The sequence below is a fragment of the Chelon labrosus genome (genome assembly GCF_963514085.1).
Source record: "Chelon labrosus genome assembly, chromosome: 1".
NCBI lineage: Eukaryota > Metazoa > Chordata > Actinopteri > Mugiliformes > Mugilidae > Chelon > Chelon labrosus.
This window is the reverse complement of record NC_140337.1, coordinates 4,501,020-4,516,760: the sequence shown is the minus strand read 5'-3', so window position 1 is coordinate 4,516,760 and position 15,741 is coordinate 4,501,020. Positions and strand designations below refer to the sequence as shown.

The 15,741-nt window shown below is 39.5% G+C and overlaps 1 protein-coding gene across 1 annotated transcript; it reads left to right on the top strand.

Moving 5' to 3' along the window:
- Positions 1-10,227: 10,227 nt before the first annotated feature.
- On the top strand, positions 10,228-15,347 carry LOC311493095 (E3 ubiquitin-protein ligase TRIM39-like). Its single transcript, XM_084551635.1, has 10 exons — positions 10,228-10,265; positions 11,425-11,659; positions 11,743-12,115; positions 12,205-12,300; positions 12,390-12,623; positions 12,707-12,854; positions 12,957-12,983; positions 13,084-13,148; positions 13,249-13,371; positions 14,625-15,347. Exons 1-10 carry the CDS (start codon positions 10,232-10,234, stop codon positions 15,021-15,023), a joined length of 1,734 nt encoding a protein of 577 aa, XP_084407761.1. The 5' UTR covers positions 10,228-10,231; the 3' UTR covers positions 15,024-15,347.
- Positions 15,348-15,741: the final 394 nt, after the last annotated feature.

Sequence of the window (15,741 nt, the reverse complement as noted above, 5' to 3'; positions counted from 1 at the left end):
GAGGACAATGAACAAAAACACACACGTCAAGAGTAGTTGATCTACATTACTACAACAGGAGATCTGATAAGAATGTATCACATGTTTAAAAATATTTAAAAAAAATAAGTAGTATAGTTGATTTGTGGAATTAACTCTACTAATGGGTTAATTTGTGTAGAATATTAGAAACTTTCCAAATGTTTATAACAATATCTCTAGCCTGAATTATTTAGATAACAAGACATAGACCGAGAGTCTGCATCCATGCTAGCAGCTCTAAGAGGCCAGTGCTGGCCCTAGGATCTTGGTGACACTCACTGACATTTAGTTTGTGGGACAAAAACAGCACAATCACAAACAAATAGATCCAAATGTAGTGCTGCAATTGAGTGACACAATAAGCTGCATTCAAATCAAACTTATACCAGGTTCAGTAATAAGTAGCTAGAGGCTGCAGGCTAAAGTTCGACCACATGTAAAGCTAATGTCACAGATCGGTTTCTATTCCACTGTGTTATTAATGTGTTATAGGTGGTGTGTTTTTCTAGTGATTTGTTGAACAGTCAATAAAAGCAGGTAAAAAAAACTTTTCCCCTAACACCTGGTAAGGTTACCAGCTTGCTTTGGAGATGACTTGTTTATTCTGGCAGCGCACAGTAGGAGTTAATAAATCCATTTCCTGATACTCTTAGGTGGGGCAGATGCAACAAGATGCAGCACATGTTTTTAGTCAAGCACAACAAGTCATCTTCTTTCTATATTTTCCTTTCAGATTACCTGCTTTATTGTTTTTGTCTTCATGTAATTGCCAATTCCTGTGTCAGGCTGCATCCTGCTGGGGATGGCTGCTGCCATCAAGGAGTGTCATTGCTATGGGGTGGGGGTGCCTGGTCTGGTCTAGGTGGGTGCTACATGTCCAAGTAACATCCACATGAATGAATGCCAGGTCCAAAAGTTTCCCAGCAGATCACTGGATTGTCACAAGATGGTCAGTGTTATTTATACACTCTTGATGAGTGTATAAAGTGAGTAGTTTTTTTTTTTAAGGACAGTACCTGTGTCAAGTTTCATCAGTGCACAGTGAATTTACCACAACTGTTGTGTACATTTGCAGCCCTCAGTATCCCACAGTCACTTAACAGAGTAATCAGATGATTATTATCAGCTCACAAGCGTCACATTGGTATTTGCAGCACAACAGAATGACGTCAAACAATGCTGGACCAATAACAGTTCTTGTAAACATCTTATTATCTTATTAATGATTTTTATTTCTTCTAGTAGTCAGTTTTTCCAAAATAATAACACCAGAGTGATCAATGAATGCTGTATCTATAATATATACACATAAAAGAGCATTCAATCTGTGTAGTTTCTTTGCAGTTGTAGACTAAATTAAATTAGTCTGTAAAAACTTTAATGTTCAGTGCAGTTTTTCAATCAATTATCATATAATCAATAATATAACACTGCATGGAAACTGATTTAAACTTGAACACAAAGCTTCTGACAACCAACAATTAAACATGGAACCAGTCAAGTATCACCCCCTAGAATTTGATATATCCAAATACTAGTTTGAGGGTACTAAATAGTTAGTGACAGTAAACAACTTGTGCTATAGCAGAAAGCATCAGTATGTTTATTATGTGCCAAAGTTAAGTACAGCAGCTCACATGCACATAGCTAACACATAATTCTTTGAAATGAGTTGTCAGGTATTAAAGTGATGACAGAGTTTAATAAGTCATATGAGAACAGGTTTATAAAAGATTAAAGAAATGAGGCCTGTTCCTGAGGCTTTATTTCCTCATCTCTTCTGCCTTCCCATGCCTTCAGACCTACTTCATTCTCAACATCTACATCACCACTCCAATGATCTGCTGTATTTACCCATCGTCTCTGAGCCACTTAATTCCCATGCATACCTACAGCCATGTTTGGATCCTCTATGGACGGGATGGAAGTGTCTTGTCTTTGTACATGTTGTCTAATATTCTAGTTTTGTATTTCTTTGAAAGTATCATATTTCCCATGTCATGCTGCTTTTATTTATATAGCGTCAATAACAAATAACAAATTGTCTCAAGATGCTTTACAGAACCCGGTCTGAAACCCCCAGAGCAAGCATGATGGTGATGGTAGCAAGAAAAAAACTCCCTTTTACCTGAGCCAGCCCTAACTATAAGCTTTATCAAAAATGAAGGTCTTAAGCCACAAGTGTCTTACATTGCCCTCCAGAGCATTTGAGGCTATCTCCAAAATTCAGTCCAACGCTGATGACCTCCATGATAAAATGTCCAACTTTACAGAAGAAGAGCCCGGCCATTTTGACTAAAAGGTAGGTGTTGCTCGACCACTGCCAAGATGGTCGGAGAAACCAAACTGAACTCCACGTTTCTGGAATTCCTTCTCATGTACTTCCAACTTGACAATGTCCGCATTGTAAAGATAACACACAGCGAGATCAGGGCTTTCTTTTTTCAGTGCATGCATCATCAAACCAGTGAAAGTATTTCTGAATGCTTGTGCTTTCTGATGATGAGATCTCTCCATCTCTGACGCAGGTGGTACATTTGGAACTTTAAAAATACATCTAGGTCTCCATACACAAAAAGTGAATGTGTAAAATAAAAACATTGATTTCTGTTGCCAGTAAGTCAGTTGGTGTTTCAGTTCAGGTTCACACTTAAGTATAAACATGAGTCGTTGCTTCTGTGTTTTAGAAGTGTGTTTTCCACTGTGTCATTTGTGTTAATGGTGTTCAGGACATACTATGATGGCCTCCAACCTAACATAAGAATGCCAAACAGAGACACAGAGCAGGACATGGTAAATGGCCTTGCTTTAATATAGCGCTTTTCTACCTATTGGTACTCAAAGCGCTTTACAGTCATAGACACATCTACCCATTCACACACACGACATAGACTGGTCATGATAGAAGTTAATAATAATAGTAATTTACTTTAAGAATGGATGTTTGCTTTCATTCATATTCTCTAATAACACAAAAGTAGAGCATCTTAAGATAGAGGTGAGCATTACTATAGCCACCAGGGGGAGTGAAGAGCTATGGGAGGTTTTCCTGCATGTTACAACCGGTGAATACAAGCGAATCAAAGATTTAAAGGCTGATTTTTAATTGTCATGGAAAGTAGAAAGAAAGTATCAGCATATGTTTTAAAGGTATAATGAGCAACATCTAACTTGGAGCCTGTGCTCCAGTGAGAGTGAGCAGCCTGAAAGCAGCAGGTACTCACACACACAGAGTATTTTCAGTATCTCTGCAAAGACACAAGGTGAGGCATATCCAGTCAACCACACAGTGTTCTTTAAATGAGCAGGCAGTAATTCAGGTCACACAGTGGCACGATGAGAAAGTTTTAACTGTTTTATTTGAAGCATTGGATGTCCACATTAGATGGCCACATATGGAAAAGGAGTTACCAAACAATATATATTTAATGTATACATGAAGGGATTTTTTTTAAAAGAATACACAACCCATCACTTTCATCCAAATTCCAACACTTCTGATTTTACAAGTTACAAAAACATCAAGTCAGTCTCGGTCATGTGCAATAACAAAAGAATAGTGCAGATTCAGTTAAAAAGGGGAAGCTGTGGCATAGTGGTTAGAGAAGCAGCTTTGGGAGCGTGTCCATGGTGAGGTCCAGAAGCACACTCTACCATACACTTCACTATCTCACACTTCAGCTCCTCTTCAGACATGTCTATATCAAAGAAACCATTAGTAGGAGTTAATTTGAAGGGCAAATTAGAGTCCATTTGTTCAGAGGTGTTGTTCAGTGTCCCATCTTGTTTAAAAAAGAATCAGGGATTTGTCTCAGTCTGATCTTCACAGCCCATGTTTGTGTGTATGATGGCATGGACTAAGGAGCTTTCAGAGGACCTCAGGAAAAGAAAAAGGACTCTGTCTTATAGCACATAATAAACAAACAGTAGTATCAAAAAATCCAAACTTTGCTTGTCGGCATGTTGTAAATCCTTCATTTCTTATCTGCGCGGGGCTTCTGTGAGACTGACCACCTGTGAGTGCTTTGGGACGGGAGAGGGGCTCACGGCAGCACCCGCTGCTTGTTGAGGACAGTAACTGAAAACCGATATGTGCTTTCACATCAGAGTCTCCAAGAACCAGAAAAGTCTCCAATAACACCAGAAAAGTTGCTAGATTTGTCGCTAGTCGCTATTGACAAAAAAAAGTCGCCAAGAGGATTTGAAAGTCGCTGGATTTAGCGAGAAAGTCGCCAAGTTGGAAACACTGCTCCAGATCGTCTGAATTACAAATTCAGAGAACAGATAAGACACACACACTCCTCACCTACCTGGATAATAGAACTGAGGACGCAATAAGTGAGTGGACATAAAAAACACAAACATTTGGATTCCTTTTCATAAGTGAACTCACCAAAACCTTGATTTCACCAGACTCTTATTTTGTTTTCTTTTATTTTTCTGGCGCCTTATTATTTTGGTAATTGAACAGCTAAGCTGTCACTGTTAATTAATTGTTGTATGTTGACATTAAAGTGTCACTTGTTCATAAACCAACACCCACTCCTCTTTGTGTGTAACTTCCTGGTGTAACTCCTGCCAGACCTAGAGTGATGTGAGTATCTCTTAACCTAAAAGTTAAGACCAAAGGTGCTACACTGGGCTGGGATGTGACGGTGGAAAACACACATCTAAAACACAGAAGCAATGACTCATGTTTATACTTAAGTGTGAACCTGAATTGAAACACCAACTGACTTACTGCCAACAGAAATTAATGTTTTTATTTTTTACATATTCACTTTTTGTGTATGGAGACCTAGATGTATTTTTAAAGTTCCAAATTTACTACCTGCATCAGAGATCAAGAGATCTCATTATCGGAAAGCACAAGCATTCAGGAATACTTTCACTGGTTTGATGATGCATGCATGGAAAAAAGAAAGCCCTGATCTCACTGTGTGCTATCTTGCTGTCTTCAAATGGAACTTAAGAACTTGTCATCTTCACAATGCGGACATTGTCAAGTTGGAAGTACATGAGAAGGAATTCCAGAAACATGGAGTTCAGTGTGGTTTCTCCGACCATCTTGGCAGTGCTGGACTCCCAGCTAGTGGCAAGGGACACCTACCTTTCAGTCAAAATGGCCGGGCCCTTATTTTATTGTAAAGTTGAACATTTTATCACGGAGGTCATCGGGGTTGGACTGAATTTTGGAGATTTTGGCCTCAAGTGCTCTGGGGGGAAATTTAAGACACTTGTGGCTTAAGACTTTTCTTTTAAAGCTTATAGTTAGGGCTGGACTGAACAATCCCTTAGTTATGTTGCTATAGGCCTAGGCTGCTGGGGGATAATGCACTGATCACATGTCCTCTACTCTCTTCTCTTTTGCACCAAGCTCCTATCCTCTAATTCCCTTTCTCTGGCACTGAGCTCCCGTCCACTAATTTCTTACCTAATTTCTTCTCTATTACTGCTCATGCAATTGTGTGCTACTGTTTAGCATGTTAGCAGCTGCGTGTCCCTCTCTCCATCAGTTTATCAATATATCACAATTAGATTCTATACACTTTAGTCAGATGTGTGTATGACTGATGTATGTTTATCTCGCTCCTCCTGCTCCTCTCTTCTCTTTCTTTTTCTGTCTCTAACCAGTGGGATCAAGCAGCCATATGAGCTGGGTTCTGCTCAAGGTTACTTCCTGTTAAAAGGGAGTTTTTTTCTTGCCACCATCGCCTTCATGCTTGCTCTGGGGGTTATCAGACCGGCTTCTGTAAAGCATCTTGAGACAAATTGTATTGATGCTATATAAATAAAAGCAGCATGACGTGGAAAATAAGATACTTTCAAAGAAATACAAAAATAGAATAATACACAATATAAACAAGTCACTTCCATCCCGTCCATAGGGGATTCAAACATGGCTGTAGGCATGCATGGGAATTAAGTGGCTCAGAGGTGATGTAGATATTGAGAATGAAGTAGCTCTGAAGGCATGGAAAGGCAGAAGAGATGAGGAAATAGAGCCTCAGGAACAGGCCTCATTTCTTTAATCTTTTATAAACCTGTTCTCATATGACTTATTAAACTCTGTCATCACTTTAATTACCTGACAACTCATTTCAAAGAATTATGTGTTAGCTATGTGCATGTGAGCTGCTGTAGCTTAATAAACATACTGATGCTTTCTGACTCACCCACTTTCTGCGATAGCACAAGTTGCTAACTGCCACTTACAAAAGTTTAGTACCTTCAAACTAGTATTTGGATATATCAAATTCAGAATCAGAATCAGAAAAGACTTTATTGCCAAGCATGGTTGTACATGGAATTTGCTTTGGTGTTGTTGCACTCATTGTCATGATTTGTTTAGTTTCCTGGGTTTCTGTTTATTGTATTCTGTTAACTGCTTGTTTTTTCACAGTCATGGTTTAGTGTTTAGTTTTCTGTTTCCTGTTTTATTTTGTTAAGTTCTTGATTTCCTGTTGTGTTACTTCCGTGTTTTCCTTTTGATTAGATCATTGGTTTCTCCTTGTGTTATATCTTGATTTATTTCACCTGTGTCTCGTCACCCCTCTGTTCCTCATGTGTATATATAGCCCTGCCTTCCCCTTTGTTCCTTGCCGTGTCATGCTGTTTGTTTGCCTTGTCCATGTTCTAGATATCATAGTGTTTCGATTTTTGCTTTTTTTGGATATCCTGCCACGTCGGCAGCGCTTTTGGTTTTATTAGCTTTGTCTTTTTTTTGTTAATTAAAAACCTTTTTTGCCAACTCCAGGCTCCTGAGTCCTGCATTTGGGTCCGAACCTCCAACCCCTGCTACCCCAACGTGACACTCATTATGCGTAAAATAAAATAAAATATAGAAACTTGGCCCAAATATACAAAAGTACAAAAAATATATACACAGTATATACAACAATCAGAACATTTACAGTGGGATGGCAGTGGGTTTGATGTGTTCATGGGGTTGTTCAGCAGACGCACTGCAGATGGGAAAAAACTGTTCGCCATGCAAGTGTTCCTGGACTCGATGGATCGCAGCCGTCTGCCAGAGGGGGGTCTGTTGAATAGTCCGTGTCCAGGGTGAGAGGGATCAGCCACAATCTTAGCTGCACGCTTCAGAGTTCTGGAAGAGTACAGCTCGTCGAGAGACTTCAGACTGCAGCCAATCACCTTCTCTGTAGAGCGAATGACACGCTGCAGTCTGCTCTTGTCCTTAGCAGAGGCTGCAGCATACCAGGTGGTGATGGAGTTGGTGAGGATGGACTGGTGATACTTGACTGGTTCCGTGTTTAATTGTTGGTTGTCAGACTTAATTGATAATTATCAATAATTGTAATATTAAACATCTGTGAGAAGCTTTGTGTTCAAGTTTAAATCAGTTTCCATGAAGTGTTGTATTATTTTTAATGACATTTACTTGAAAAACTGCACTGAATGTTAAAGTTTTTATAGACTGATTTAATTTAGTCTACAACTGCAAAGAAACTACACAGATTTAATGTTCTTTTATGTGTATATATTATAGGTACAGCATTCTTTAATCACTCTGATGTTATTATTTTTGTAAACTGACTACTAGAAGTAATAAAAAATCATTAATAAGGCTCTCTGTTCCCTCCGTGGCTAAATCATACATCACCAGCTTGGCGTGTTTTATTAACAAATAAATCCATTTGAGGGACGACTCCCTGAAAAACTCCCTCTGCTCATATTTTAACTACTGTACTGAGCATGCAGCATCAAAATAACAGGTTGTGCAGGAATGAATATCGATCTGTCAGTACTTCACAGCTGAACACATTTGTTTACAGTACAGTTATTCTCAGAACTGCAGATAGCTCAACAGATAGCTCTGATTTTACGTCAAAGGGCCTTTGTTCGGCCTCCATACACCACCATGACAGGGTTTGAAAAAACATCCTTGATTGCTTCATGTCAGTTGGACTTCACCTTCATACAAGCGCTGTTATTGGTCCAGCATTGTTTGACGTCATTCTGTTGTGTTGCAAATACCAATGTGACACTTGTGAGCTGATAATAATCATCTGATTACTCTGTTAAGAACAAGACTGTGGGATACTGAGGGCTGCAAATAAACACACCAGTTGTGTGTACACTCACCTCAACCCATAGGACCCAAAGGCCATTCACCATTCTGATGCCAGACACTACAGGACACCCTCAGAAGGCCCATGTCCATTCTCTGATGAGTCACAACTGTTTCGGAGGCACAAGGGAGACCTACAATATTAGGGTCATAATGTTATGCCTGATATTTCGGCAAGTGAGTGTTTATGTTAATCCTTGTGTTGTAAGATACCCCACTGTCTTCCTGGTTTAAACAGAGAGGGAAGTATGACAGGCCTCCTGAGACCCTGTATTGGGATGCACAGATTTCATCTTGAATAAATAAGAACCCTGAGTGGCATCTATGGAGATGTACGTAAAAGAGAAAATTGTAGACAGCACAGCCCTGTGAACGTTCTTCCATTTTTAGCCATGGTAGTAACTTCTGTTTGAAGGATTGGCACAGCCGACAGATTTACGCTACTCAAATGGCTTTAAACTAGTATATAAAATCTACAGAACTGGATATAAAATCTACAGAAGGAATTAGCAATTACATGAAGACAAAAACAATAAAGCAGGTCGTCTGAAAGGAAAATATAGAAAGAAGATGACTTGTCGTGCTTGACTAAAAACATGTGCTGCATCTTGTTGCATCCGCCCCACCCAAGAGTATCAGGAAATGGATTTATTAACTCCTACTGAGCGCTGCCAGAATAAACAAGTCATCTCCAAAGCAAGCTGGTAACTACTTGAATTCCCCCCAAATGAACATAGTTACCAGGTGTTAGGTCGCTAGGGGAAAAGGTCTAGTTAATTCAAAGCCATGAGTATGGATCTCAAACTACAGGTTTAATGTAATCGTTTATAACCTGCTTTTATTGACTGTTCAACAAATCACTTAAAAACACAACACCTAATGATAACACAGTGGAATAGAAACCGATCTGTGAAATTAGCTTTACATGTGGTCGGACTTTAGCCTGCAGCCTCTAGCTACTTATTACTGAACCTCGAACAAGTTTGATTTGAATGCAGCTTATTGTGTCACTCAATTGCAGCACTACATTTGGATCCATTTGTTTGTGATTGTGCTGTTTTTGGCCCACAAACTAAATGTCAGTGAGTGTCACCAAGATCCTAGGGCCAGCACTGGCCTCTTAGAGCTGCTAGCATGGATGCAGACTCTCGTTCTGTCTTGTTATCTAAATAATTCAGGCTAGAGATATTGTTATAAACATTTGGAAAGTTTCTAATATTCTACACAAATGAACCCATTAGTAGAGTTAATTCCACAAATTAACTATACCAATGTTTTTTTTTTTTTTTTTTAACATTTATTTTATACATGTACTGTCCTTTTCTTATCAGATCAAGACAACTACTCTTGACGCATGTGTTTTTGTTCATTGTCCTCTAAGAGAACATAGTGAACAGGTGCAGAACAGGTTTGTAACGCAACATCAGTGTGATACCCAGCGCAGAAATGCAGAAGTACAACTAGAGCAGAAACCTTTATCAGCTAAGTCTCATCAAGAGTGTTTGGCAAAAGTTGCAACTTGCAGTTTTAGTTTAATTTTCCTGATCCTAATATACTGTAAATCCTGACAGACAGAGCTAGTGCTTTTGCTGATTTAAGGAAAGTTATTAATAAGAATAAGAATTTTCTGTTGCACTTTTAAAATAAACATTGCAAAAGTGCAAAATTTTAAAAACAGGCTCATTTTAAATACAGGCTCATATTAAATACAGGCTCATAAGATTAAAGTGTAAGTTAATAAAAAATTAAACACACCAAAATACTGATTTAAATCTTAATAAAAAGTGTAGGTGGACACAAACTACGCTGCTCTGATGATATTGATATCATGTTTTTATCCACATTATTCTTATGGAAATAATGACATGGTCTCTTAAAGTTTGAGTATAAAACCTTGAACCAGCTTGAACCACTTTTTGCTCAACTGCTGCAAGTTGCCGCTTTATTAACAAAGTGAGCAGTCAAAACAACAGAACCAGATACACCAGACTGAAATGAAACTAGCAGGGCAGGGAGGAGGGACATGGTAACATGAGTAATCCCAGAGCAAGCAAGGAGTGACTCTGAGTATTTAAACCACTGCACACTGCCTCTGCTCTATGTGTTGTCTCTGTGAGGATGATCAAGACGCTCAGCATGTCAACCCAAACAGGTATGAATTAATTCAACAAAACTCCACTGACTTTGTTAACAGACTGTGCATCGATTGATTGTTAGAAATAAATGTGCTGCCTGGGTTATTGTTTTGCTGTGGAACGTAAGCTTGAGTAAGGTTGACATACTGTAGTTACGTTCCTGGTGCAGGAAGAAAGAAGTGTTCTGACAATCAACTTAGAAAAAGTGGAGCATCTTAAAACTGTAAAATAATTCCACATGCACTCAAGAACAGCAAGTTTTCAGACTTTAAATCAAGATATTGCCAACTAAACCTAGCTTCAAGATTAGAATAAAAGATGCTCCTGCAACATGACTGACTTTAATCTGCTCAGATTATTTAATGGCTTCTAATGAACAGTCCACGTTTATATGCATTTCTTTCTTAACGTCTGATTATGTGGTTATCATGACATTGTGTGCCACTTATTAGGTAGCAAGTGAACATTGTGTCCTCAAAGTTGAAGTTGGAAAAGTGGAAGGATTTGAGAGACTTTGACTAAAAGGACCAAACTGTGATGTCTAGATGACTGGGTCAGAGCATCTCTGAGAATGCAGCCCTTGTGTGGTGCTCCTGGTCTGCAATGGTCCATACCAGAGTTCACCACAGTTTATTTTTTTATTGGGCTGTGTCGCTGCATACCTGCAGTCTGGGAACACATGCTGCCAAGATGCACGGAATACCTTAGATAAGATAAGATAAGATAGGTCTGCAGCAATGTTCAGATGTCACAGTAACATCCAGATAAATACCAGTATCCTGGTTTCCCAGAAGAAAATTAGATCACTTGTATTATTATTTAGTGTTAAGTATAAATCCATCTAATGCTAGGATAAGTGCAGTACATGTCAGTTTAATGTCATGTCAAATATTCCAGGAAAATGCTATTTAAATGAATGTCTTCTACTTTACTATTTATTTTAATGACGCAAAACAAAACACAATCTAGATTTCTTTTCAAGTGGACCTTGAAAGAATCTCAGGCAGGACTGACAAAACAGAAGTTGTTCAGCAGGGTGAGCAGGAAGCAAAAAGGTTTCAGTACTTGATCAGTACATTCTTTGTGCCAGGAGTCTAGCATTCCACCTCTTTTCTTGCACACAAATGTCAAATGCAAACAAGTGTGTGTAAAATAAAATATGCTGGTGTTTCCCAGTCAGAAACGTGGCCTCTGTGTCCTTTGAGGATCAGTTCCGGTGCTGCATCTGTCTGGACATCTACACCGACCCTGTCTCCATCCCATGTGGGCACAACTTCTGCCTGGACTGCATCGAAGGCTACTGGGATACGAAGGACAAGCAAGAGTGTCCGCTGTGCAAAGAGGAGTTCCGAACCCGTCCGGAGCTGAGGATCAACCGAGGATTTTCTGACATCATTGAGTTCTATAAAAGGTCTGTATAATAATAAATCTGTGTATCCTTGTGTAGTAGAGGATTTTGAATTTATTTCTCACTGAATTATTTCATATCAAAAGGTCTCTGTCGCCCACGGCAACACAAGAGGATGTTGTGGAAACCACTGAAAACTGGAACCAACTTTCCGAAGCTGACGAAGTCCCCTGTGACGTCTGCCACGGGGACAAGTCGACTTCGGTTAAGTCGTGCCTGGTGTGTCAGGTGTCCTACTGTGAAATCCACCTCACGCCTCACCTGAGGGATCCAGCGCTGCAGAGGCACCGGCTCACAGATCCAGCCATCTTCACCACCAGTCACCTGTGCAGAAACCACAACAAGCCCCTGACCCTGTTCTGCAAACAAGATCAGACGCTGGTGTGCGTCAAATGCACCGAGAGGAACCATAAACATCACAAGATTGTCCCCATTGAGAAGGAGAGCAGGAGGATCAAGGTGAGGAGAGCTTTCTTTGATTCATGATTGTTTTGTCTTTTTAAAATGAGAAAATCCTTGTTTCAACCTTCAAACTAAATTGTTTGCAGACAAATCTGAGAGAGACAAAGGTCGACATTCAGAAGATGATCCAGGCCAGACTGAGGAAAATGATGGAGATCAAAAACTCAGTGGATCTAAGCAAAGTAAGTTCATTCATAGATCCATGCTCAGATGAAAACATTCATTCATTCATTCATTTATTTACAGTGTTGACGTTTATTTTAATCAACAGAATATCACAGCGAGAGAGATCCAGAGCAGCTCTGAGGTCTGCACCATGCTGATAACTGCCATTGAGAAACAGCAGGCCGAGCTCATCAAAGAGATCGAGGAGAAGCAGCAGCGAGCCGAGAGGAGAGCCGAGGAGCTGCTGGATGAGCTGGAGCAGGAAATCTACGAGCTGCAGACGAGGAGCAGCGAGCTGCAGCACCTGGAGCTCACTCAGAGCCCTCTCCATCTCCTGCAGGTTAGAAATCAGCATTACGTTTGAATATTTCTGTGCTGCACTGAGGTTTTCAAAGCTCTTAACAAACTTCTTTTCTGCTTCAGAGTTTCCCGTCTCTGAGCAGACTCCCATCCACCAGAGCGTGGTCTGACGTCACAGTGCACTCAGATAACTGCACGGGGTCAGTCAGGAACGCCGTGTCAAAGCTGGTGGCCGTCTGCCAGGAACTAGCAAACAAAGTGTCAGCAGAAGGTCAGCAACCATTCATCAAAATAACCAAAGATTTAAGGGATTTTTGTTAAAAATAAATAATAATAAACACATGAATGTAACATTTTAATTTCCTTTTTGCAGAAGCAGACAAGCTGAATCAGTATGCAGGTATGTTCACAAATTTGCTGCTTTTCATTTGTCGACTACTTTAACTGTGATCACCATGTGTTTTTATTACCCAGCTCACAATTTCTTTCTTTCTGTGCAGTTGATGTCACTCTGGATCCTGAGACTGCCTCAGGCTGGCTGCTCCTGTCTCCAGATGGAAGAAAGGTATTGGATAAGGCCAATGATTCATAGCAATTATGATGTTGGTGTTTCTATGTAATGTGATGAAGAAGAAGATGGGATTCATGTCTGGTTGATTTGACAGGTGAGCCTCAACTGCCAGAAGAAGAAGGCCCCACTCCCTGACAGTCCTCAGAGGTTTAACTCCTGCGTCTGTGTTCTGGGGAAACAAAGCTTCACATCTGGACGACGCTACTGGGTAGTTCAGGTAGGCAGTTAGTTGGTTTTAAAGACTCTTTAACTACTATGAGAACCAGTAATACTAACAATAGATTCAACTTTAGACTGGTTACACACAGTAACTTACTTAGCCTATTGCTACTACAATTTGACCTCAGATAAGCAGATGGAAATGAATGAACACACAAGTAAACCAATTAAACAATTAACTTTCATTGTCGTAATTTCTTTGAACAATTAAAGTAAACAGGCAATTCAGTAGTTGCTGATCACATAAAGGCGTTATGTTTGTGAAGATTCTCAGTCATCCAAGTCGTGGTATATGTAAAAACAGGACTTGAAGTTTCTTGAAGATGTTTCACCACTCAAGTGTCTTCTTCAGTTCTAAATTATTATTATTATTTTTTGTTTTGTTTGTTTCTGTTTAATTGGGAAAAAACAGGACCCCATCCGGAATAATGATACCCTAGTCATGTGGGTTTCAAGTGGGTACCACCCACAGATAGTCCAAATAAGAAACTAAACTCTCCACCAGTCAGGGGATTCTAATTAACATTGTACTTTGAGAAGAAGACTGGGCCTATTATTGAACTCTGAGGAACTCCACAAGTAAAGGGAGCAGAGGAAAAATAAGAAGAGACCTCACCAATAAAAATGTTCAGTCCCGAAAAATCTTGAAATTGATACCTTTTCTCTTTATCGAATATCAAACACAGACTACACCAACAAAGATATAAATTGCTGAAATACAAAGAAATACACAATGAAACAGGACTCCTATAGTAGTTCGACTAATTGTGAACAAACAAAACACCACCAGTGTTAATCTGAACAACTCCCCCTAATTTAGGTGAGTATCTGGTTGTTACAGACCGTAGTCGTGTCAGTGTTAGGTGGACACCACCCACATATGAGCCTAATACAAACCTAAACTCATCACTAGATGTTTAGAACTGAAGAAGCCACTTAAGTGCTGAAATATCTTCAAGGAAACTCAAACATTCCAGTTGCCTTTGTTTTAGTTTTATTATTACACATGAATGTGTGCTGTTGCAGTATTAAAGAAAGTATGCACTCATACAGTCCACACAGTTCTACAAGTCCAGTTGCATTTTTTTAACCTTTTTTGGATATACCATGACCTAGATGACCTTCACAGATATTTTAACTATAACATATGCAGGAGTAAAATTCTATACTGGTTTACATTGCTGTTTTTCTGCTTTTTTGGGTATTTTTAGTCCTCTCATTAAATTCTGTATTCCCTACGTTGCATTTCAGGTTGGGGATAAGACAGACTGGGATCTTGGCGTGGCCAGGGAGTCCATCAACAGAAAAGGTGCCATCACGGTGCGTCCTGAAAGTGGCTACTGGGCGATCTGCCGGCGTAAAGGTGGCAGTCTGAGCGCCTGCGCTGGCCCCTCTGTCACCATCAGCCTCCAGGAAGCCCCCCAGAAAGTCGGCATATTCCTGGACTACGAAGAAAGCTCTGTGTCCTTCTACGATGCAGAGGCAAAGACTCACATTTATACTTACAGAGGTTGCACCTTCAGCGAGCCTCTGTACCCGTACTTTAACCCCTGTCTTAAAGAGAACGGCAAAAATGAGTCCCCGCTGATTATCTGCCCTGCTGTAGGAAGGATCAGGGAAGAGCAGAACATAATCGAGTCAAACGTATGAAGAGTCATAAGAAAGGATGACATGACAAATTGACTTAGTAGCTCTTGTTTATGAACAATTTATGAACCTATTTTGGTTTAATCAAACTCATTGCACTGTAATTGTATCAGACAACACGCTGACCTCATGATTCTTTTGAATTTTGACATATATAATACAAAACCTTTTACCTCGGAGAGGGCAGTAAAGTTTTCTGTTAGCAATATAAACTGTGTTTTATTCTAATTAATCAGAATGAGAACAGAATCACGTGCATATAAATGTATTTTTTTTTATGTTTTGTTGTGTATAACTTGAGATATAAATTTTGAAATTGAAAACAAATGTCTGCTTTCAACAGATCTGTGACGTTGTGTTCTCCATTTAAAGTCAACATATTTGGCATTTTTTCAACTTCATAACTTTCAACTGATCACATACACAGATATTGAGTTTCACATGCCATAGTTGTGATGTGGCTGCTTCAGAAGAGGATTTAGCAACTTCAATCACAGTACATCCTGTTTTAATCCTATTGTCTAATGCAGGGATGGGCAACTTAAACAATGGAGGGGGCCACAATTTTTCATAAACACTGCCAGAGGGCCACATAGGACCGCACACTTAACCATATATGATAAAACTGCCATTTTAAATATGTTTGTGTGTATATATATATATATATATATACATGTTTATTGAAGCAACCAAAAAATAACCACTTGTTTTTTTTTAGCGC